This window comes from Numenius arquata, chromosome 8 (genome assembly GCF_964106895.1).
Source record: "Numenius arquata chromosome 8, bNumArq3.hap1.1, whole genome shotgun sequence".
Classification (NCBI taxonomy): Eukaryota; Metazoa; Chordata; class Aves; order Charadriiformes; family Scolopacidae; genus Numenius; species Numenius arquata.
Window position 1 is genome coordinate 43,316,618 of NC_133583.1, and position 23,840 is coordinate 43,340,457.

Consider the following 23,840-nt stretch of genomic DNA (forward strand, 5'->3'; position numbering starts at 1 on the left):
TATTAAGGGGAAAAAGAACTGTAGAATCATAGAATGGTTAGAGTTGGAAGGGACCTTAAAGATCATCAAATCATGAATGAGACAGACTATACCCCCAGGCAAAACACATACACACACAAACACACTACCCCTTTTCCCCAGATAGATTAGGTAATTGAGTTTTTAGAACTAGGACAGAAAGTTCCTTTGGAAGACTGGTCAGTCTGTGATATGTTACTAATGGAGAAAGCATTTTCTTACATCATGTTAATATATAGTTTTTAAACAAAGAAGCAACCATATCACATTCTAAGCAGAGCCAGAACCCCTCTGCAATATATTTCATATTTTATGAAGAATGCTTCCAAAATCCAGCGTTTTACCTACTTAACTACAATGCAAATAAACTTGAAGTTTTATTTCCTTCATCCCAAATCTCTAAAGGAACATGACTGGAATAGGCCTATTTTCAAAGCTTTTCTTACCACATTCTTGGGCCTCCCCCTACGTGGTATTACTTCACAAAATGAGTAACAAGGCAATTTGTCTGGAAAGGAAGGGTCAAGTCAGCAGTCGTACAGGGGCTAGGGAGGAAACCCTTTCCTTCAGGATCATCCCCAAAGTCTTAGGAAAAATTGGAAATATGTTAGTGATGTGTGAAAAGTAGCAGCAGGCACTGTCCTGTTCTCAACTGTCATAAACAACCTTTAACAGAAATCAAAATGGAAGAGCTGACATGGCTTTAATTTGCAGTGAAAGAACCTTCACATTGAGCTACGACAGAGCCAAAACCCCACGATCTAAAATACAGATCAGACACCTTCAGTGACTATACAGAAAGAAGACTTCTCTGAGAAAACCATGTCCATAGCCGGAACATCAGGTTACTAAAGATAATCAATATTCAAATTTCTCCACAAAGCAGACAATAAAATGTGCCATTAAATTTGTAATTTTTAAATCATTCAACTGGTTTAGCTTCAGGGGATTAAGATTCAGCAAACACCAGGATATAGAATACAATTACTTGGGGAGAAGTTATTCTTTATTCTAAAGAGACATTGTATCATTCCTTCTAGACAGTTACAGTAATAGCATTAAAAATTTAGAATTTTTTGTGTATCCAAGGAATGTTTTACCTTTTCAAAGAGCTTCTAGGCTCTGTTGTTTTCTTTCAATTTTTTTCTTCAGCTGATTTATTTCTTGATCTCTCTGGAGCAATTCAAACTCTTTTTCACGAAGTTCATCTTTAGAACACTGCAGTTTCTTCTCCAAGTTCTCAATCTGAACAGCAAATTCAATTAAATCAGAACAGATTTTACTGAAATCAAGACAATTAAAAAAAAAAAAAAAACCAACCAAAACCACCCCAAACAAAAAACTCACAAATACCATCAGTATTACCTCTGACTTTGGATTGCCTTATTTTATTTTGTCAACATATTCCTTTATTAAAACAACAGTTTGAGAGCTATATCATACCAAGTAAAAGAACACATTTTCATTTTTATACTGGTATTTCCCTGCAAAATTTTTAATTTTTCTCTACAAACATAAAATATTTTTGCAGGTACGTTAAGGTACACCCTCCCCTCTCCCTATAACAAAGAATTAGTTTTATTGTTCTAGTTTAAACCTGGCTGGCTATTGTGTCCTAGGACCAGACTTCCTCATAGAATTAGCTGCCTTTTTTAGGGAAACTGGATTTTCAATTTCAGCAAGAATTACCTGTTTATTGCATTCCTTAATTTCTAACTCTGACTTCTCTAAATTGCACTCTAATTGAATTATTTGTTGTTCCATTTCTCCCTTATGTTCACGAACTGCCATATCCAACTGCGTAATCTAGAGATAAAAAAAGGAAGAAAATTAGTTATTTTATTGTGAACTATTATGCAGATTTTAAGAAGCAACATTACAAATATGACAGCAAAAGGAATGAAACTAATCCTTTGTAGTCTGAAGAATACTCTCTCAAGCAGTCAATATAAAAATGCAAGTCTCACTTACAAAGTTGGGGCCAAACACAAAGAGAAAAGGGGAAAAAGTCCATAACTGAATATGTTTTGCCCTCAGATACACAGAATACAAACTTAGTTCTCATTTTAAATGGAATGTAATGAGTAGCTTAGTATACTAATCCATCTTGTTAGAAAGCACCAAGTATTGCCAAAGCAAACAAAAATCCTATTGCTTTGCTGAATTCCTGGAGCTGCTCACAGGGTATTGTGGCAAAAGTATATTGGAAGGTCTGGCCTCCTTACAGCGCCAGTTCCTTCAAAAGATTTTTTTGTTTTGCTTTGTTGTTGGTTGTTTTTTTTTTTTTTTAAATCCCTACCCCTCCCCTCCTCTCTGCACCTCAAACATTCTTGGATACAAAGGCTGGTAACTCCCGCAAGAAGTAGCTATTAGAAGGCTAATTGTAAGTGACAGAATAATAGTTTTTCCATGATGGGTATCAAATCCTGAAGCCAGACGAAAAGACTGAAAATGAGCTACAGAAAGTTATTCACAGCAAAGATACTGTTTCACATTTAGAGGTTGCTTTAGAGCTAATCAAATATGCTCCAGTACAAACAAGGAATCTGTCACCTCCAAGCACACTTCAGTGCAGATTTTTCCTTCATTTTATCAAACAAGGTAACAACAGTTGTCCTGTAATTGTATCGCTAAGGAAGAATTACGGGACGGATTTGCACAAGGCTTCTGTTCTACCAAAACAGTAGTCTGTGGTCCCTTAGGGGAGCACAACCTGATTTTCCTGGTACCATAAGGCTTCAGTAATATACAGCTGTTTTTGAGGTTGACACAATTTAAATTAACAGTACAATTTGGAACTATGTGTGCAGGCAATTAAACCTAGTGGACTTTTTATAAGTTATCTACTACATAACAGGGTAGTTATCAGTAACATACTTTAAGTGATCTGACCTGAGCTGCTCTTTGTTTCAATTCCCAATTCCTTTCTTTCAACGCGCAGTCCATGTCAAGGAGTTCTTGTTTTTTGTCTTCAATTTCCCCCTTGCAATACCTGAAATTCTCATATGTTTAATTGCTTAATCCACATTCTGTTGCTTATCTTCAAGTATGCAGCTTGAAGATCATGAGATCTATTACTTACTTAAAAAACATGAATCAACTAATTGTTTGCAAAAAAAACAAGCCCAAAGGGAATAATTCTGTTAACTACATTCCAGGTGGAAATTTGCCAATAGTTTCTTTATTCAAGTTATTTAATTGGTTTTCAGGACAATGTGTTCTTAAAAAAAAGAATAGCACAGAAGAAAGGAAACTGGATGATTTCACTATGAAAGAAAGTAACTCCTCTTACAATTATTTCACAACTTTGTGATTCAGAAAATTTTAGCAGATTTTAAAACAGAATTCCCAAAAAAGAATTCAGCACCACTTTTAGAAATTAAAAGTGAGCTCAGGAGCTACTGTATCAAATTATCTTACAGCCACAAACCACCTAAAAATTACAGAGAGCTGCTAAAAAAATACGAGACGACCATCCAAACTACTTGCTATTCCTAAGGAAAAACTAACACAACTAAGTTTTCAGGATGGAAAAGATACCAGCTTACCTGACCTCAGTTGTTAGATCCACGATAGCAACATGCTTCTCCTCCAGAGAAGACTGTGCTTTCTGTAATGCATCTTGCAATTCATGAAGCTGCGCAGAAGTGATTTTCAATTCTCCATGGGCATTCTCTAACGCAGATTCTAGTTTAACTATTTTCTGTAAGGCTTCCCTGTGGCAAGTCTCACTTCGAAGCAGCTTATCTTCTAAATTATTCACTATTTTACACACACAACACAAAACACAAAATATTCAATCATCAGTAAGTCAGGGCCTTTATGCAACACAGCTGCCTACTAGCACTTGCTGTTATAATAAATTTTCAGAATCAGTATTTTTAGCAAAATCTAGAAAAACAGTGACTTCTGAGGTTATAAAACCGCCTTTTCATGTCAGCTAAGTCTCTTCTGCTTTTATTCAGCTCATAAGCTATAATTGACTTGAAGTATAAGGATGTATCTAAAAACATTTGGCCAAGGAGAAAGTAGAGACAACATTGTAACTGAATATGCAGTGCTATGGAAAACTCAAGCAAAATTGTTAGTGAGACTCTGGTTTGAAAGAATGGTAAAATTAAATGGAGGAGGAGGGGTTGGAAAGTTTGTTATTTCCATAGACTCTCTTGTAGGGTTTTCTGTCTGTTTGAAAGAGCTGCAGTTTTGTAAATAACATATGCCCTAATTAAATCTATGTGCCTTGTCTGATTACCACATTAAGAATCTGCATTACCAATTTACAGGGAAAACTACTTATTCATTTCACCTGGGGTAAAGGTACATCCCACAAAGTGAGAATTTGGAAAGGTAGGTTAAATAAAGTTTGTGCGGTTTTTGAGGGGTTGGGTTTTTTTATTTTTTTTCCTTTCTTTCTTTTAAAAACAGTGGAATTGCCAACACATTAAAAAAAAAGTGACCCCTCCATCAAAATTATCATATTTTTACTCTCATATACATGATTATAAAACAGGGGAAAAAGAAAAAATGTCTAGTCTAATACATACAGAGAGATAGCATGATAAAAGGAAGCCTGCAAAACAAAATAGTGACATTACCCTCACAGGCCTTTTCATTGAGCTCCGATCGTGCTTCTTCCAAGGTAATATCCAACTGATTTATCTGCATTGCTTTATCTTCACAGTCTCGTTTTAATTGCACTACTTCTTTTTCCATACCAGTAAGTTCATTCTTGCACTGATCCATCTCCAATTTAATTTGTCTAAATAGAAGAAGCAACCAGAACAAAATGAACCTTGTAATAATAAAAGCAACATGCGTATGTCCTTATATGCTCTAAGACAACAAGCATTTGGTAATAAAATAGAAATAAAAGGGTCATATTAAGTAGGCTTTTCTCACAATAAAAACCATATTCTTATAGACTACCAAGCACTCCTATAATCTACTACCTAGAATTACAAGCAACTCGATACATTTATGAATTGAATTGCATTATGAAGTGCCATCTTAAGGCTAAATAGGTTGCCTGGACATGCATTAATCCTGTTGGAAGACTGTTCAAGAAACTGAGGCCTCTGCTAGTTCGAAACTTCCCTTCTGATTTCCAGTCTATGCTCATACACAGACAGAATATACCTCTCAGTTATTCTAAACCTACCTGACTGTACTATTAAGTTCATCCACCTTCTGTCTGTTTAAATCTGCTTCCTGAATAGCTAGGCGAAGTTTCTCCTCTGCCTTTCTCAACTCATCTTCTGCATATGTTTTCTGCTTATGAAGCTCTTGTTCCAAATGGGATACCTATTTAAAACAGTATTTAAAAAAATGTTGGTACTTTTAAATTACATACCAAAGAAATATGCATCTTTGTCTTGCAACTCATATAGCAAAATTCACATTCAATACATTCAACATACATTCAATTTAAGACTAGAACTTTGCAGTCACATTTGAAAGACAAATAATTTCTAGTAAATATAACAGGATTTAACTTTCTGAATTTCAACACAGCTTTCCTTAATTGCAGTCTAGGGTTTGATTTTCCAAATACTTGCCACTCTAATGCTAGCTAGAGTTTCTAATGGCACAGAACCTAGTTTAAGACAAAACAAACCACTAAACTCTTTATTTTAGATATATCTAAAATAATAACTATCAACTCAGTTACCAAAGAAACATTCAGATTTTAAGGGTATTACAAAAACTTTTATAAAAGCATTTAATTATTTGTCTTTATGTAGACACTTCTCAGCGTACTGTACCTGTTTTTCAAGTTTAATTTGATTATCTTCCAGCTCCCCATTTCTAATAGTTTCTTGCTGTAACATTTGCTGCTGATGATGCAAAGTTTGTTGTAGGAGAATATTTTGTTCACTTGTGTCCTGAATATTCCGATTTTTTAGTTTTATTTCTTTCTGTAAATAATGAACCTGAAAATACATTCATTTTCTATTACAATAACATATTTTTATTTGCACTTGCATCAGCTATTCTCTTCATTCTCAATGAGCACAGAATCACACCTATGACTCAATAAAACTTCTGGCTCTGAATTTAGTTGCATTACAGTTTCAACAGTACATAACACCTCATAGTTCATCACTGAGTTGTGCTTTATAAAGTGAGGAAAGAAGTAACTCATCAGCCACAGTTTGACTTCTTGCTTTCTAAATATACCTAAACTGGTCAATATTTTTAAAACATATATAACAAACATTTTCCATTTTTAAATTACTGAACTACTTTTCTTTCTGTCACTTTTCTTACTATATTTCTCAGAAAGTCCTTGTTTTCTCCTTGAGATTTTGTTCTCAGTCCTCCCATTTATTTCCTCCTGCCTCTATGACTATAGTCGTTCCAATAAAAAACAGGAATTCTGAGTGCCTAACTTGTCACATGTTGAATGACCTGATTTCTCAGTCATGAATGCCAAGATTTTTTTGAAAAAAAAAAATAAAAATAGAAAGCTTCTTTAAAAAAAGAAAAAAAAAATTATCACTAACTGCTCACCCCAAAGTGGAAAGTGGAAGTAGTGACTCTGTCACTTACTTATGAAAACATTGTTCACAATTAAAAAGCCTCGCTTGCTCCCCTTGAGTTTCACACAGCATCCAGTCTCTTCATATACAGTACAACAACAACAGATTTTAGGGGTTAGAAAGCAGCAGTAAATATCACAGGCTTATGTCTAACACAGACTATAGATTTCCATCCAGTTACTCCTGTACAGGGTATAGTAATCTCTGGTTAACTAAAGCCTATCTCTCAGCAGGGAGGGCAGCACTGACACAAACAGCCTACTATGATAGTTAGTTCATGTGGTTAGTCAACCCCATAAGTTTAAATATTATTAGTATAAGTTTTTATTTAATTCTTTCTTGCTTTCATGTAGTAGTGGACAATATGATAAAACTCAGGGGCTTGAAGTAAAAATTTTCTTATGCCCAGGTCTTCTTCCCCATTAAGGTACTTGAAACACAAATCAATTACGTGCACCTAAGTTTATATTGCAATAGCACGCTCTCCATTTTTTTTTCATGCTTTTTCACTTAATTCTAATTTTGTTACTTCTCTCAACAATTCATTCATTTTTGGTATTTCTTTTTCTTGAGCTTATCCAGTGTTTCTTAGTTATGATTTTCCCCTCACAAAATATATAGTCTTTTCCCAGCAAATGTTTTGTATTTTATTTCACAGACAAACTTTCAGATTAAATCTTTCATAACAAGTGTTCTCTGCAATACAGAAGAGTTGTTAAAACAAGCTGTTACCTCTTCAGACTTCTTTTTGAGTTGATTTTCAAATACCTCCTTATTTTCTTGTGACTGACTCAAGTACAGTGCAACTTCTTCCTTACATACGTCTAGTGCTGACTCAAGTTGTCTCACCTAGTTGAATGCAATAGATTACTTAAAATTGCATGGCATAATGTTTATTAACTAGTCTAAAAAAAAGTGTTAAAACACACCTTTGTGTGAAACATCTGAAATGCTACATTTTTATCTAGAGCATTAAAACAGGCATGGAAGATTATCATAAACTTAAAAACTGAAGTACTACTCAGAAATAAAAGTTATTTGTGAAATTAAATTACAATACTTTAGACTGTCTTTAAATCAGATGAGACTACTAGTTAAGAAAAGATATTCCAGTATTTGTCAGTAGCTAAAATTTGTCAGTAGCTAGTAGCAAACATATGCCCAATACCGCATCATCAGTCCACCACGTTTTATTCCATATAGAATTCTGTAAATAAATTTGGAATTATCATCATATGTGAGTCGTGGCAAGTCTTTTCCAAAAATAACATTCAGATTTTAATACAATTCATCTCAGAAAGCTACTAAACAGCATTTGTTTTTCCTTTCTGCACTGACAGACAGTGCCTGCGTTCTACCAAAATAAAAAGGTAAAGCTTTTAGCAATGTCAACACTACTAATCTATTTCACCCTTTTACTATTAATTTGGATTTGAGTAGTCTCTAACAAATATGTTATAACCTCAAACAGATAAAAGTTATAATGAACAAACCCCCAGACATCTTAAGCCATAGTAATTAAACTTAATTGTTTGCTTTCAACACTAAGACGACTTGTCTCAACAACAAGAATTGTGTCAAATTGTGCAGATTGGCTAACTCTTTCAATACTACCAGTTTTCTAAACCACATTGGATTGTATACCTCTCCCCCCACCCAAATCAAGAGCTTTTCAAAGAGAAGCAATAATAGGTCCTAATTTTAAATCTTGGGAAACATCCCAAATACTACAAAGCCACTCAGACAGAAAACTGGTCCAATGCAAGTTCAGAAATAGCATGCTACCAGCTAAGTCCCCAGTATCTTCTCCTAGTGATATCCTGAAGATTTAATACCGTTTGAAACCCGACGGTGGTAAATCACCCCATGAGAATCCTTAAAATACTGTTTCAAGTGCTGCATGGAAAACATTTATCTGGCAAGCAGCAGGAAGAAGCATAGATGGCTAAAAACATGATCAATAGACATATGTCTAAATTAGACATATGTCTAAAATATAAGTCATATCTAGAGCAAAACCCTACATAACATTATCTTTGTTAGATAACATTTTACTTCAAGAGTACAACAAGCACAAATCTGCCCTATTTGTAACTACAGTAATTTTATAAAGCAATTATGCATTGCATAATCTCTTACTGCAGGTTTCATCACACTTCTTTTAATTAAAAAAAACAAACACCAAAAATGGAAAAACTTCAGGCTAATGATTTCTGAAATACTTACATGAGAAAAATTCCTATAAAGCAGCCTTAATATATTTTTTCTATAGAGGGTAAAAGGAAGCACACCATTACTGCAAACTTTAAAACTATTAATTGAAAATTACAAAGAGCTTACTAACTTTGATTGTTTCTTCTGTTAACTGACTTTTCAGCACCTTCAGTCCTTGATCTTTCTTGACATTTTGATTTTCCATTTCCTGTTTGTACACAGTTTTATTCAAGATAACAAAATGAAATATAGTAACAGTAATTTAACTAATAAAAACTCATACTAAGAATCAGAAAAAAATAGATCAGTGTATTTAAAACACAATTGCTTGTATACTGTATTTGTGTACTTCATTCTCTGAAGTGAGTTTGGTTCCTGATAAGTGTCCTTCATATTCTGCAGCAGCAGGAATTATTAAAAGGAATAAAACTTTGCCATAATAGAACATTCTTGGTTTTCCAGCTAGCACAGAATAAATGCAATAGTTGTTTATCCAGATTTCTTTCCTTTGATTGGAGCCCAAGGGGAAAACCAGAGGCATAAATAGAGTGCTGAGACAAAAAATAATGAAATGTCATTAAAGTTTATACAATACGTAATAGTAGTAGCTGGGGACTACACTAGATCCAGTCAATTACTCAATCAAGGATTAAGAAGCAAAAACATAAGTATCTTACATTTTCTCCAATTTTTCCATGTGTTTATGGGTATGCTTTTCATCATTATTAGTCACTTGTTTGATATGCATTTAAAGAAAGTCAAGAGCCAACCTTACCTCTCTGCTTTCCATCAGCATCCCATCCAATGACTCAATGCGATGCTGTTTATGTATAACATCTTGTTGCAAAATAGATATTATTTTCTCTTGTTCAGTGAATTGTTGATGTTTCTTCTCCAGCTGTGTCTGAAGCTGTCCGAAAGTAATTTATGGTTCATTATTTTAATGAGCTTTTTCAGAGAAATTGTGCATCTAAATACATCATTCAGTTCTATTCACTCATCACTTTAAGAATGAAAAGCAAATACATTCCTGCCATCAGCAGTATTGCAGAATCTTAAAAATATCAAGAAATCCCAAACGCTTAATATTTTAAAGCAACAGGAGAATCAAGAGAATGAGGGCAGACAGAGTGTAATTGCCTGTCATCGGCCAAGACAAAAAGGCACGCATACATTCTTTAGTAAAAGATGACAAGCTTCTTGAACAGCTATAAATAGCTGCAGTTATATTTCTAATCTCATCAAGCAACAGAATTCTTCTGTAAAGACTGAAAAGCCTACCACCAATTCTGCCTGAACATAGATACTCATAAGGCTCAGGCTGGCAGAGAGTCAGCAAATGAAAGAAAATTGTTAGAAGTTGTAATGGTTTAATCCCAGTAGACAAAAAAAATCTTTTTTTTTTTTCCCCTGTTTGGAACAAAGAACAACAGTATTCTTCTTAAGTCCCTATTTCTCTTCAGTTGAGCAGAAAACAGGATATGAATATCTTAGAGGGAAATCATTATGATTTTATAGCATTGCATAGCTATGCATAGATTGCATAGCATTAATGGAAAATGAACTAAAAATCAGGAGATGTAGAGAGAAGATGCAACTTGTTAATTGGACATCTGCCTCAAAATTACTAAAAAGAGAAATTAACATAGGGAAAAAGTTACCAAGTGTATCACTCACATACTAGCACACAAGGAAGGTCTTACTAGTTCAATCTGTTTCTCCATCTCTTTGTGCTGCTCAAGGTGAACCAATTTTGCTTTTTCAAAAGCAGAAGTTATTTGCTCGTGTTCTTCACTGATAGTTGTTTCCAACTCATGAATGCGTCTGTTCTTCCCCTGAGCAACAGCAACAACAAAAAGGACTTAATAACAATATTTAGCAGTATTTTATTTGATGATTGCCTTCCTAGATTTCATAAAAGAACAACACAAAATCCTGAAGTTATACACAGCATGTTTCATCTCAAAGGATGGCACTACTGTAATACAGGTATAGAATGCCACTAAATGCAGCCACTACACAGAGACAAGGTGTCTACCAAGGTGGACTACTGGCACAGATTATAGCAACTGGAGCAAGGAAGTTCTGACAGAGACAAAAACGAATCCCACATTGATGTGGATAGAGACTTTAAAATACAGGTTTCCATTTGAAAGGGACAACCGAAATAGTTTATTTTTCTAGCAACCTTAGACCCCTTCTCAAAACTAAAAAAGTTTGCATAACGATACCCAGACTGGAATTGCTGCAAGCGTCAGGGATGTTTTATTTGAAACAAGGTTCAGATTTTTAAAACTGCACTGTCTAAGAACTGCACAGATTGTTTAGCAGATCTGAAAGCCTATCCATTTTGAATACGTAGAATAATGCTGTTTTAACTTAAACTTTAATCTCCATTTATGTCTTTTTACATAAATACAGTTTCTCACTCGAACATTTTACCATGAGTTCCTGTTCCAACTTTGTATTTCTTGCTGCAGCAGATGAATAAGCAATAGTCTTTTCTTCCAACTGTTTCTCAAGTGCAGAAAGTTGAGAAGATTTCTTTGTTACCTGAAATTAAATATGGTACAAACACCAGCATGAAGACAACTGTTTCAGGTTTATTCTATTATTTGTATATATTTTCTCACCACCAATGTCATTTCAGCTACTACTGTTTCATATTATTTTTAATTATCTGTTTGTACAAAAATAGACAATCTATTAAACTTTGTATTACTTACAGAGAAGAATTCAGGACAATTTACCTCAAATGGATCCAATTCATGATAATTATCAGTGCCATATGAGTGAATGAGATATTACAGATCTATAACATTTATGGCCATTATTAGGAAATACTATAAATTCCATTACACTGGAATTCTATAAACACATTAGCACCAGAATGTAAACATTAGCATTTTAACTTGTTCAACCAGAGAAGAGCCAGCTGAAGCTTAATTTCTTTCTTTTGTGACTCTGGTAATGATGTTAATCTCTGGCAACCGTACTAAACATTTAATAAGAAAAAATACAACTATTCCTTCAACATTGATTTCTTAAGACTACACATTAACTCAACCATACCACTGCAAGAAGTCTGTGCATATTTTCCACATAACAAATCAAAATAGTAGTAAAAAAGCCCAACAACTACATCAGCTTTAAAACGAGATTTCTGACAACTAACAAAGGCTGCTATCTTTCAGTTTATTTCCAACTTTTCTTAAATAAGCCAGATTTTAAAATTAATATGGCAATTGCAGTTTTTCCATAACTACTGTCTTAACTATCTTCAATTACTGAAGTAAACAAAAAGCAACATATATTTTTCAATGCTGCTAAAAAACTTACTTCTCTCTCTAAGCTACTAGTTTTTGAAGCCTTCTTCAACAGATCTTCCTGTATGACTTGAAACTGACTGGCTCTCTGAGCCATGCTAGTCTTCAAAGAAGAATTCTCATCATCTGCTTTTGTCAGTTTAGCACGTAATACTTCTATCTCTTTCCGGAATCTTTGCCTCTCCTTTTCAAATTGTTTGCTGATAAGTGCCAACTGTTGATGTTTTCTCCTCTCTCAAAGTAGAAAAAATAAAGATTAATTTATAAAAGAACACACAAACCAGCACTCAAGCAAACAATCATATAAACCAAAGAGAAGAAATATAATTTCATGATAGCATATTGAACTAACACATACAGTATTCAGAAACAAGACTGTTTATTTTTTCCCTGTAATGATACAGGAAAGCTGTGGTTCATTAAAACAAACAAACCAACCAACTCCCAACAAACAAGCAAAAAATGGAAGACAGCATCATTATACAGGTGCCCTGAAGCAGTTTCATGGAGCAGTCCTAACAGTAATCACAAAAGCGATCGCAGAAATTCTGCAACAGCAAGATACAAAGAACAGAATCAAAGAAGATGTGGACATGGTAGCATAACCTGCATAAAGAAAAAAATACACTGTTCTGTTTCAATACAACTCGTAGCTTGGATATTGCTGATCAGTTATTATATACATAATATATGTATATATTATATACATATTATAACTTAACTAGCAAAAGGAAGAAGAATATTGTGCCTTGAAAAAATGTCAGTTTCCAGAATTCCAAGGTGGCAAAATGCTCCCTATTCAACCAAACCATATCTATTAGTTCACAGAGCCACTAAAAAAAAAACCCAACTATTTAAACCCCACCAAAAAACTCCTGTACTGTGGATTAATCAGGCAGAACTGGACAGCTATTTTGGTAAGCTTACCTCCTTGACTTGTGATCAATTTGACAGGCTCCATTTCCAGGCCACATAACCTGCTATTTTCTTGTCCCTCATTATCGTTAGAAAGACGCTCAGCTCCACTACGGACAGTTAAGTTTGCACAAGGCTTTTGAATTTCTGCTTCTTTCATTGCTAGTTCAATGCTATTATAAAGGAGGAGACAATTCTTTAACATCTTTTCTACGTGCTAGTTCCAATACTACCTTATCTGCCTATTCTTGCCACAATTCATTAATCAAACAGTTATACCTTAGGTCTGCAATCAAAGGTTTATTTGATTCACAAGATTCAGAGAGAGCTTCCTTTGTTGAGGAACTGGAGAGATGATGTTTCAAGTGGTGCCATTTAAACTAAAAGTTAAGGGAAAACCAAGATCAATGCAAAAATAGACTTTTTATTGCTTCATAGCATGATTAACTCACGTGTTACACTAGCATATAAAATTTAAGACACATATGCCAGGATGTTAAACGTTTGGATAACTTGATCTTTAAAATTATTCTCCTAAGTGCTTGCATAGCATTGCAGGTTTCTCTGACATTAGTAGAAACCACAGGCATTAAGGCCCTCCGAAACCGAGACCATTCGTTTAGATATCTTTGCATAGGTACTGAAGCATGAACATTTTTGCTGTGAAAAATTAAGTAAATGGAGATATTATCAGGAATTCTACATTTTGAACTTCTTGCAGCATCAAAATCTGAAAGGAAGCATGATGTATTTAATACCATTTTTCCCGTCAAGTTACAGAAGGCTTCTGAATAATCCATTAAACTTCCAAATAAATGTCTGTGGTCACAACAGCCCAAAACATAATTTTGATACAAAATTACTATAGTCTCTTCAGCAGAGGTCACTTTGGCAATTACACAATCATACAGAACGCATACTCTCGATTTTGCTTTCATTACAATTACTCACATTTATACTTCAAAAATAAAGATATCTGATGCAATCTGTGCTCCTGACTTCATGTGTCTTTCTAGCCCTTCCTGACTTCCCAAACGGTTCCTCCAGTAAGCCCAGTCAGTTCACAAATTTAGGTTTTTTACATGACTCTTCCAATCACTCAGTTTAGCGATAAACTTCACCAGTACAAGCTTCAGGCTCATAAACCAGGGTTGATCTGCAGTCAGGGAAGGTGCACCTTCTCTTTCCCAGTAAAAAAAAAAAAGTTCCTGCAAACACCTCTCCTGCTCCAATTTCTCCATTGCTGAGGTTGACACATCAACTCTGGCTGTGTGACACAATGTGTCTGCCATACGGGAAATGTCATACTGTTCTACTGAGAAGAACCTCAGCGTCATATATTAGGACATCACTTTTTAGAGAATATACCTACATCTGAACAATCAATACATAGAACAGAGGAACAGAAAGTGTTATTTTAAATGCTTGCTGATTAATCAATTTCAAAGCACCTATTCCTTGTTCTTAAATGAGAAGGCACAAGTAAAATATTTAAATTAAGAAAACATTTTATCCATGCATCTTGAAAACCAAAGATATTTGACTCAGATTATTTCTCAAGAACATCACAGGATTTCTATACAATGTCAGTTAGAATTGTTTATGATGCATAATGCAATTTGTAAGGATGTACCAGTTACAGTACCTCTTCAGATGAGCTTAGAGACAACTGGGAAATAATGGTTTCTAGTATGTTGAGCTCTTCCCTTGAATTCTCAATTTCTTGATGGCATAATTTCAAGCGGCTCTGTTGCTGTGCAGTAAGTGCTCTCAGCTCTGCGTTTTCACTTATTAGAGCATTCTTCTCTTTAAGTACTATTTCTTTTTCACTAAGTTCATTCTCAAGCTCAATGATCTTCTGATCAGATCGAGTCAGCATTGATACCATTTCAGCGTTCTTTGCCTCTAGAGTCTTAATTTCTTCTTTTGAACTACGATTCTCTTCCTTTAATTGCCTAAAAAAGTATGTCCATTGAAAAGGTATAGCTCAACATAGAGAAGTAGATTAGGATTTTCATTATTAAAAGTACTAGAAGAACACACCATAACTATATGGTTTCAATAGTTTACCCATCGAAATCTAGGATTAGCTCCATACAAAGGACAGAAAAGTTTTCACTGCTTTACTAAGCTTACACTGTTCTTAAGGACCAAGATGCAAACTGCTACCAGCAAACAAAAGGACAGAATAAACTACTTCTCATTCTTAAGCAACTTAATAAAGTTTTAAGCACTATGAGCAGTCACTGGTAGGAAACAGTTCGAGGTGGCTTTAACTACGCTAAAACCAAGAAAATTTAAGAACAGAAGAAAATAACTACATAACTATATCTAAAATGACAATGGTGTAAGATAACATACTAAGACTTAGCTAGTCAAACATTCTGCTACTAACAAGAGAGGGAGGCATCCTATTTATTCTCTCCCCTTGTATCTGATTGTACAGTGAGCCAAGTGTATTTTTAGCCCATCACAAATTACTCACTTTTTAAAATACCTATTGATTTTGCAAACTGAATTAGCTTGGCAAAGGTCCTGATGAGTGAGTGCCAAAACAAGTGCAAGTTAGCAGAGAAAAGAGGGCAGACTAGGGTAAAGACCTCCAGCAGCAGCAGAGAGCTTTTAAACAGGCTCAAGCTAGCGTAAGGGAGCTCACACACTGCCCACCCTTGCCAAAATGGCCTAAAGAACAATTGTTAAGACAGGAATGTGGGTGTGGACAGTGCGTGTGAATGGGATACCCAAAACTGTCTGAGAAGGTGTTTGTCCCAACCCAATAATGGTACAGACAACCAGCTGATGGTTGTCTTCCCTTATTAAAGTAATGATGGAATTACCACAAGACTTCTGAAACCAAGTGGGGTTCAGCTTGAAAAAGAAACATAACAAGGAGCATAAAAATTTGCAACAGCGGGAAAGGACCTTGGAGTGGGAACAGAGTAGCAGTCAAAACCTCATTTGACACTTTCAGAAGTTCCAGCCAGCATCACAACTTCTGCTCAGGCCTGAGTGCAGCCTCCCCACTGGATGCCAAGAGAATCTCTCATTCTAGCCTAAGGACTGACAATATGGTGTGCAACAAGTAAGGACTCACACCTGGGGGTGTAAGGGACTCACAGGGTGCTTTCTCCTTGGCAGGCAGATTGGCAGACTGCAGGCAGCACAAGAGGTATACAGAAAGCCAGAGTTCCCACATCCCACAAGACCAGGCTGGAGGGTGCTTTGAGCAACCTGGTCTAGTGGGAGGTGTCCCTGCCCATGGCAGGGGGGTTGGAAATCAATGATCTTTAAGGTCCCTTCCAACTCTAACCATTCTATGATTCTATCTCCCACAGAAGCAGCCTGTGAGCAAGGAAACCTGTGCTCCCAGAAGGCTTGGTGGGGTGCTGCTCATTACTGTGAATATGTGGCAGCGTGTGGGATTAGAACTTTTAAGAATTAGTTATAGAACAGAATTTAGAAATTTGTAAGTGTACGCTAATACTTTTTTACCTGTTTAGTATTATGGTTTGTCTGTTGTATTGCTGATATTGATCTTAAGTGTTCACTGATGCTGGTCCTGATTTGGTTTGAACTACACGAATTGAGCAGCACATTCACAGTGACAGTCGTAACATGCAATTTATTCTCAAATAAGTGTACAGAGATTTTTAAAAGCTTTTGCGTTACCTGAATTGCTCTTCTAGGATGTCTAGATCCTTTCTGTAGCTGACACACTTTTCATTCAACTTCTCTTTTTCTTTTTCACAATTAATTAAACGTTTTCCCAAGACTACTTCTTCAGCTCTAACCTTAAAAAGCAATTTTTTTCGTTACTGTACAACAATATTCTAAGCTTCCATGGCCAACAGGCTTTTTTGAAGAATAGCATAAATGCTGTGCTGTTTCTTTTTTCTTTCTGGTAAGCCTGTAGGTAATTCTATTGCTCACTGTTGTGAAAAGGAGAAGGGCAAATAACTTTTCTTTTTTTCTGTCATTTAGGAAAAAAGTAATGTTATTTTGGTTTAATATTTTAGGGCATATTTAGGGCATCTCCTTCCACAAGGAAAGAAGTCTAATCAAATAAAAATACTCTGTTAGAGCTAACTGTCTCAGGCCTGTATTTTCTCCTCCCACAAGGCAGGAAGCATTAACAATTTTGACCACCAGAACTTTGGGAGATGACTTCATTTTCATCTTAGCTCTTCTCTAGCTCACGTCTCATTGAACAGGTTAGACAGATGGAATCAAAAGACTTCTTTTAAAAGGATCACATACTTTTAAAATGTAAAATTCCCAGCTGGTAAGCAAAAGACAGAAGAAACAGTGGCAGTATTTGGATACCTCAAAGATGCAGACTGTCCAGATTGTGCGGAGACATTTTAAAACTGGATAACTGAAGTTATCACCACGAACAGTTGCTTACCCTGTCCCACCTCTCTTAGGACTTTGCCACCAACAAGCAGAAACAATAGACCCACTGGTGAAACCGTTGTTGTTTGCTGCCCAGCTTATTGGAAGAAGCAAAATCCTAACAGCATGGCATAAACAAGTGAAGAAAACACTCTTACCTTTTCTAGTTTTTCAGTCATTTTCTGTTTACACCTTTTTAAAGCTCTTGTCAGCTCCTCTGCATTCAACAAAGCTTCGTTTCTTTGCTGTTCTGCTCTGCAAAGTATACCAATTTTAAAAATCACAAATTTCAGTCGTTATGTAACTACCTCCTCCAGTTACTAAAAACAACTACTAAATTAATTGCTCCAGGTAACTTCCTTTCTTCTTCCAACTTTCCAAGCCCTAGATAAAGAAAGTTTCACAAGGCATAAATTAATCTTAAATGTCTTTTTTGCATATTCATAGAATCATAGAATCATCCAGGTTGGAAGAGACCGTTGGGATCATCGAGTCCAGCCATCTACCCTACACTACAAAGTTCTTCCCTATATCATATCCCCCAACACCACATCTAAACGTCTCTTTTTAACATAAAAAAAAAGTCTCTTATTAACATAAACAAAATTCTAGTAAGACTAGGAATGTAGAAATAAACACTTTTGATTCCCCCTCAAAAGCTTCAAATCATCCTCCTGTCCCTACCAGTAAAAGCCCATTTTAGGGACTGGGATAGCATGATAGATAGCAGTGCTCCTTAAAACTAGAGAAGATTTTGACACTGAAGGCACCCTCGTGATGCAATTATGGTGAGACTGACAGGAACTAGTTGAAGGATAAATTATTTGGAGGATACTGGAGAGATGGCATCAATAATAGCAAAGGAAGCTGAGACCGGGATGGTATTAGGTGAGCAACTCTTCAAAGCAACAACCCAGACTGCCTACTATTTCACTCTATTACTCTGTGTCCCTTCCCCTTTCTTAACTTTCCCCCAGCCCTACTCACTAGGGAAGAAGCTGGAACAGTAACTGTGGGACAGCTCAGGTATGCAGTCTGTTCAGGACACCCAGCACAGGTACACAAGAATTACTGCTGCTCAGTAACATCTGTTTCTCTTCCACTAGGGAAACTGTGGGGATGGAGCAAGCACCTCATCAAAGTCCAGCCTACCCTCAGATGGGTGTTTCTTAGTCTGAGGACCGCTGCCCATTTGGAGATAGCAAAAGTATTCAGAGAAGGGGATAAAGGGATTTCAGAATAACAAACAAAATAGCGTTAGTAACAAAATAGCGTTAGTCTAAAGCACTTCAGTTTGCTTGGCCAAAGAATAGTAAGTGGTTGTAATTACTGACTAAAAGCAAACTGTAATAATTGTTAATAGTATCCATAACAGTGTACACTGCTTTTAACACCTGGCAGAAGCTCAGTTTTAATAAAGTACCGAAACATTTACATTTACAACTAGTAACTAAGTACAGCTACTTCCAACCTCACATGCTCTGAATAAGCAGTGAACATAGTGCAAGTGCCACAGAATTTCCGTTTGTCTAGCTATAAGAAGGTTAGAGGTAATTTCACGGGTAGACAGACAAGCCAAACAAGGGGTTTGCATACAAAAGGCTCAAGAAATGCTTTCCCAGGTCATTAAGTCAGTGAATTTTTGCCCAAGGTAATGCAGTTAAATGAATCGGGCAGGTAGGAATCTTTTTATTTATTCCTCTCATTTCTTTGAAGTTACATTTTGGAGGTAATGGGACTGCATATGGTAACTTCCAACAGTTAAAAGAAATCACCTAACCCTCCCACTAGCCACACAATCACTAGGCTAAAGGAGGCAATAGGAAAGGGAAATGCGGATTACAGTACCATATAGAGAGGTAAGATTAAAGATAATATAAGAATGTTCTCTTGATTAAGTTGTGCTTCTATCACTTTCCTCACACCAATCCCGAAAATACAGCATTCAGTACTGCTGAATACTGAGCATACACTGTAGATTCTTGGAAGACAAAGTCAAAAATAATTCAGAAAAAATATGTTCTGGTCACATTTCAGCTCTCCATTGCAGTATATCTATTCTGAAGGGAAAAAACAGGTGATGTACACTAGTAACCAGGTAGATTTCAGCCTGCAACTACTGGAAAATTCCAACATTTTAAAAGTGTCTATTTAAATAATAAGTATTTTCACACATGATTTCCCCCCCTTTTTTTTTAAATAACATCTTTAAAGCAGAGAAATCATTTGATTCCACAAAGTAAACATCTGCCAATGGAAATAAACACTCATGTGCTATTATTCACTATTCAGTTTATTAAAATTAATTAGCTACCTCTTTCCTCGTTTGCTTCGTTCAATTAACTCCATTTTCAGATTTTTGTAGTCTTTTTTATATCTTTGCAACATGTTTTCTCTTTCTATTCCTGTTTTCTGGCTTTGATCCAGTTTATCTTCTGCATCTCTAGCAAATAAACAAAGCATAAATTAAAAAATAGGATCTTTTTTCGGTAAAGAAACTAGATTTTTGTTGTTCTTTTCTGCAGACAATGTTTGAGAACTAGTGAAACACGCTGCAACTCTCACAACTAGGTTTGGAACATGGAGAGTCTCCAGACTCCCTGGGAGTATGTCTGCAGTCTGGAGTGGTGTCCAAACCTGATCCATAGGCATCAGGTATCACAATTGCCAGGGACCCAGATGGCTGACTTTGTGCCATGAGATCTGAACATTGACAGCACCATTTTTCTGGCAATAGGTATGACTGGTCAGGATGGAAAACAGCAGGTATGACTGGTCACATGGGAAACACTAAAATATAACTTAAATATAAGTATTTTTACTTATTTTGTGAAGGCAAACTATTGAGATATTAATTGAATATTATATAGCATGAGGCTGTAAGATAAACTGACAGCCAGGTATGTCTTCCTGACAGACACTGGACAATCTTTATGTTAGCTTTATGTGGCTGTTTGCCTTGATTAATACATTTATGAAGAAAGAATCCTTTACGCTACATGCTGCAGAGTCATGTTTGAAAATATGTATGCTTGTTTACTAAGGATATGCAGTCATGTAGCATACAGTCACTAGTCAGTTCTAAGGGCACTTTCATGTTTAGCATACATTATAAGTTGATTTTTTTTGCCAGCCTTTCTTATGTTTTTCTCCATTTCTTGATATGCATTCAGTACAAAATAAAACACCTTCCTCCTCCTATATATGGCTCTGAAATGAAAGTTTCAAGCCCCAGATTACATGACCCACACAGCACCAGTAATTATGTCATCCCGACAAAGAGATTGGACTAGCGAGCAAACCACAATAAAATGTTGATTTAAAAGTACATTTCTTACCTGAGAATTTTATCTTGAGCTGAAACTTCTGCTTCCAAGTTTACAATCTGTTCTTTCAACTTCGGAATGCTGACTAAATGTGTACATAAAGTTGATTCAAGATAAGAAATCTGAAATGCAAGTATATTTGGGGTTTCATTAACACTTGTATACATACCTTCAGGTGAGACACATAAGAACAATCTAATTACTGAATGATACAGTGCTCTTAACCTTGCTGTAGAAGCTGCTTGTTTATCTACACAAGCTGACCTCCAATTTTCTGCTTATTTAACATCCTTCCAGTTCCTTAGCACCATTCCAGTGTGATATGCTGTCCAGCAGACTGATTTCTTTATATGTTGATCTTGTCTCATGCTCTTCCCCAAAAGCTTACATCCCACTATTTGTTCTTTTCACACCAAAGTCAAACATTTTGTTTATCTACTTATTTGTACTGTCTTGGAGATAATATTTCTAAAACGATAAGCATTAAGCATAGCTGTATTTTATTAATGTTACCTATAAACCAAATATAAGAATATTTGGGTAACAGTTTTAAACTGAAAGAGGGGAGACTTAGAATAGATATTAGGAAGAAATTCTTTACTGTGAGGGTGGTGAGACACTGGAATGGGTTGCCCAGAGAAGTTGCGGATGCCCCATCCCTGGAAGTGTTCAAGACCAGGCTGGATGAGGTCTGAGCAACCTGGTCTAGTGGGAGGTGTCCCTGCCCATGGCAGGGGGGATGGAGCTCGATGACCTTTAAGGTCTCTTCCAACCCATACCATTCTATGATAATATAGTTGTCCTGGAAAAAAACTGTATGTACAAATGTATATTAAATCAGTAATGACTTATTAGATACAATATTTCCTTCTAACTCACCTTTGCTTTTTCAACATAGCAATATGAATCCAACCTGAAAGGTCAACATTTTTCATTTCATACACAAATGAGTCCTGTGCCATTATTATTCACATCAGTCCTAATGTAGCTCAGACACGTGAATGTACAGTACTAAATACATTATTGAACTATTTTCTTACATAATGTATTCATCATTTTGTGACTTACTGGCTTTAGATTAAACCTTGGAACATGCGTAGATAGAATTCATCATTAATACTGTTGTTTTGCTTATGGAGAAACAGATTCCAAACTATTTTGTTCCAAGATTAATGTTGAATATTATGAAAAAATAGAATATTAAACTTTAAAGTTTAAAGTTTAAATACTTAATTTAGATAGATTAAGATAAGATAAAAAAACAGCATTATCTGCTTGGAATTATAGACTCAAAAGTCATGGTCACTGAGGCGTTTTTTGGGGTTCAGGGTTTGCCTTTCTTTTTGATGAATACACTAAAGATACATACTCTTGCTTTTGACTGCAGCAATTCAAAATTCATTGTTTCCACTCTGTTCTTTAGGCAGTGGTTCTGAGAAACCAAAGATGCATTTTGCTCATGAAGGGCATCCAGCTTCTCCTTAAGACATTCAATTTCTTCCACGGTTTTATCAGAAGTTGTAGATACTGAGTAAGACTAAACATAAAAAAAAAGTTTTTTATATATAAACACACAAACACACGTGCATATGTAAGCAATATATACATTGGTGGAAACTCTGCAGAACAGATGTACTTAAATCATATTATGTTTACGAGTGCTCCACTGATATAATTGCCCAATGCTAGAGTGTATCAACTCAAAGCCCTAAAAGCAAAAAAATATTCATAAACACAGCAAAGAATAGAAAACCAGAGTAATACAAATAAGTAATGAAGTGCAATATTTACTTCAGGTTTTCTTTGAAAATCCTGGCAAGATGTTTTACCAGCATTCTTCTTATGGTTGAAAAAGCCTTGGTGGTTGCAATTAGGCTGAACAAGGTCCTCCAGAGTGAAGTCGACCCCTTCATCAAAGCATTGGCCATAACGTTCACTCGTACTAGTGCTGGGAGGGAGAGGAAAAAGTTGCTACATCATTTTTTTCTTTATTATTTTTAAATTGCTCATAAAGAGTATTCAAAAGAAAAGCACAAAACGAGCTACTTGTGATAACCCATTATACTGAGTAAGATTTATATTGCAAGAGACAGGCTGTTCCCATTCCCAAACACAGTCTTACGTGGAAAGCTCTTCTTCTACAGTTTGTAGATATTTTTCAGTTCTCCTCAGCTGATTCCGTAATGACTGCCAATTTACAAGCAGGTCTTCATCAGCTGCGCTTTTAGCACAAGTCCACATACCATATTCCATTGGTACCACACGTATGGCTAGAATAATATTTAATAGTAAAACATTGTTAAAGGTATGCGAATACTACTTGCAAAGATACTTTTAAAGATACCAAGATGAGGCAAATAGAAAAAAGGAGAAAAAAAGAAAAATACAAAAAGGGAAATACTTACTTTCCCTATGTAAACATACATTTTGCACACTACCTCTTCCCACATTCACTAGATAAAAAAAGACAATTTGTACAGACTAGCTTTTGAGAAAGAGAGTTCTGTAGGCATTCGCGAAGTATGAGAAGCTGCACGAATCACCACTTACAAAAAAAAAAAAAACAAAAAAAAAACGGTAAAACCTGCTACACATCAGTTGCCAGAAGCCTCTTGCAACACGCGTCTCAGTTGCTTCCCAAGTCCCACGCAACTGGCAGGGTAACAGCACCTACGCAACCAATGCACAAAACGCGCCTCGGTGAACAGTGAAATTAAAAAATAATAATAATAATAAAACAGAGCAGCGACGCCTTAACAGCACAAAGGAGGAGAGCGACTAAACCGGAGGGGAAAGCATTCACCACAGCAAAAAAGACTTCGCAGGTGAGGCCTGCGGTATTTCGATGGGAAACGGTCGGAGAAACCAACGCCACCGCCGCCGCCGCCCTGAGGGGAAACGGGGGGAAGCCGTGAGGGGATTCGTGCCGGTAACAGCGACGGCACCTCGTAACGCCCTCCCCGGCACCCCGCTTCCCGCTCCACAGAGACCCCCGTTCCTTACCCCGCTTCAAACACCGCGGGCCCCGAGAGACAAAACCCGCCTTCTCCGCCGAGCTCTCACCGCGCATGCGCAGCCACACCCCCCCCCACTTCCCTTTGCGCGGCGGG

At 36.1% G+C, this 23,840-nt stretch overlaps 1 protein-coding gene across 1 annotated transcript; it reads right to left on the minus strand.

Moving 5' to 3' along the window:
* Positions 1 to 1,122: 1,122 nt before the first annotated feature.
* Positions 1,123 to 23,798, minus strand: CCDC18 (coiled-coil domain containing 18). The gene is made up of 24 exons (XM_074152705.1): positions 23,734 to 23,798; positions 22,853 to 23,000; positions 22,522 to 22,678; positions 22,100 to 22,267; positions 20,743 to 20,852; positions 19,719 to 19,847; positions 17,563 to 17,659; positions 16,682 to 16,803; positions 14,658 to 14,967; positions 13,292 to 13,392; positions 13,025 to 13,185; positions 12,111 to 12,331; positions 11,214 to 11,324; positions 10,475 to 10,606; positions 9,547 to 9,681; positions 8,902 to 8,979; positions 7,290 to 7,406; positions 5,781 to 5,948; positions 5,177 to 5,319; positions 4,614 to 4,777; positions 3,567 to 3,780; positions 2,911 to 3,010; positions 1,708 to 1,824; positions 1,123 to 1,263 (listed from the first exon to the last, which is right to left on the minus strand). The coding sequence occupies exons 2-24, from the start codon at positions 22,981 to 22,983 to the stop codon at positions 1,123 to 1,125; spliced, it is 3,327 nt and encodes a 1,108-aa protein (XP_074008806.1). The 5' UTR covers positions 22,984 to 23,000; positions 23,734 to 23,798.
* Between the last annotated feature and the right edge of the window lie 42 nt (positions 23,799 to 23,840).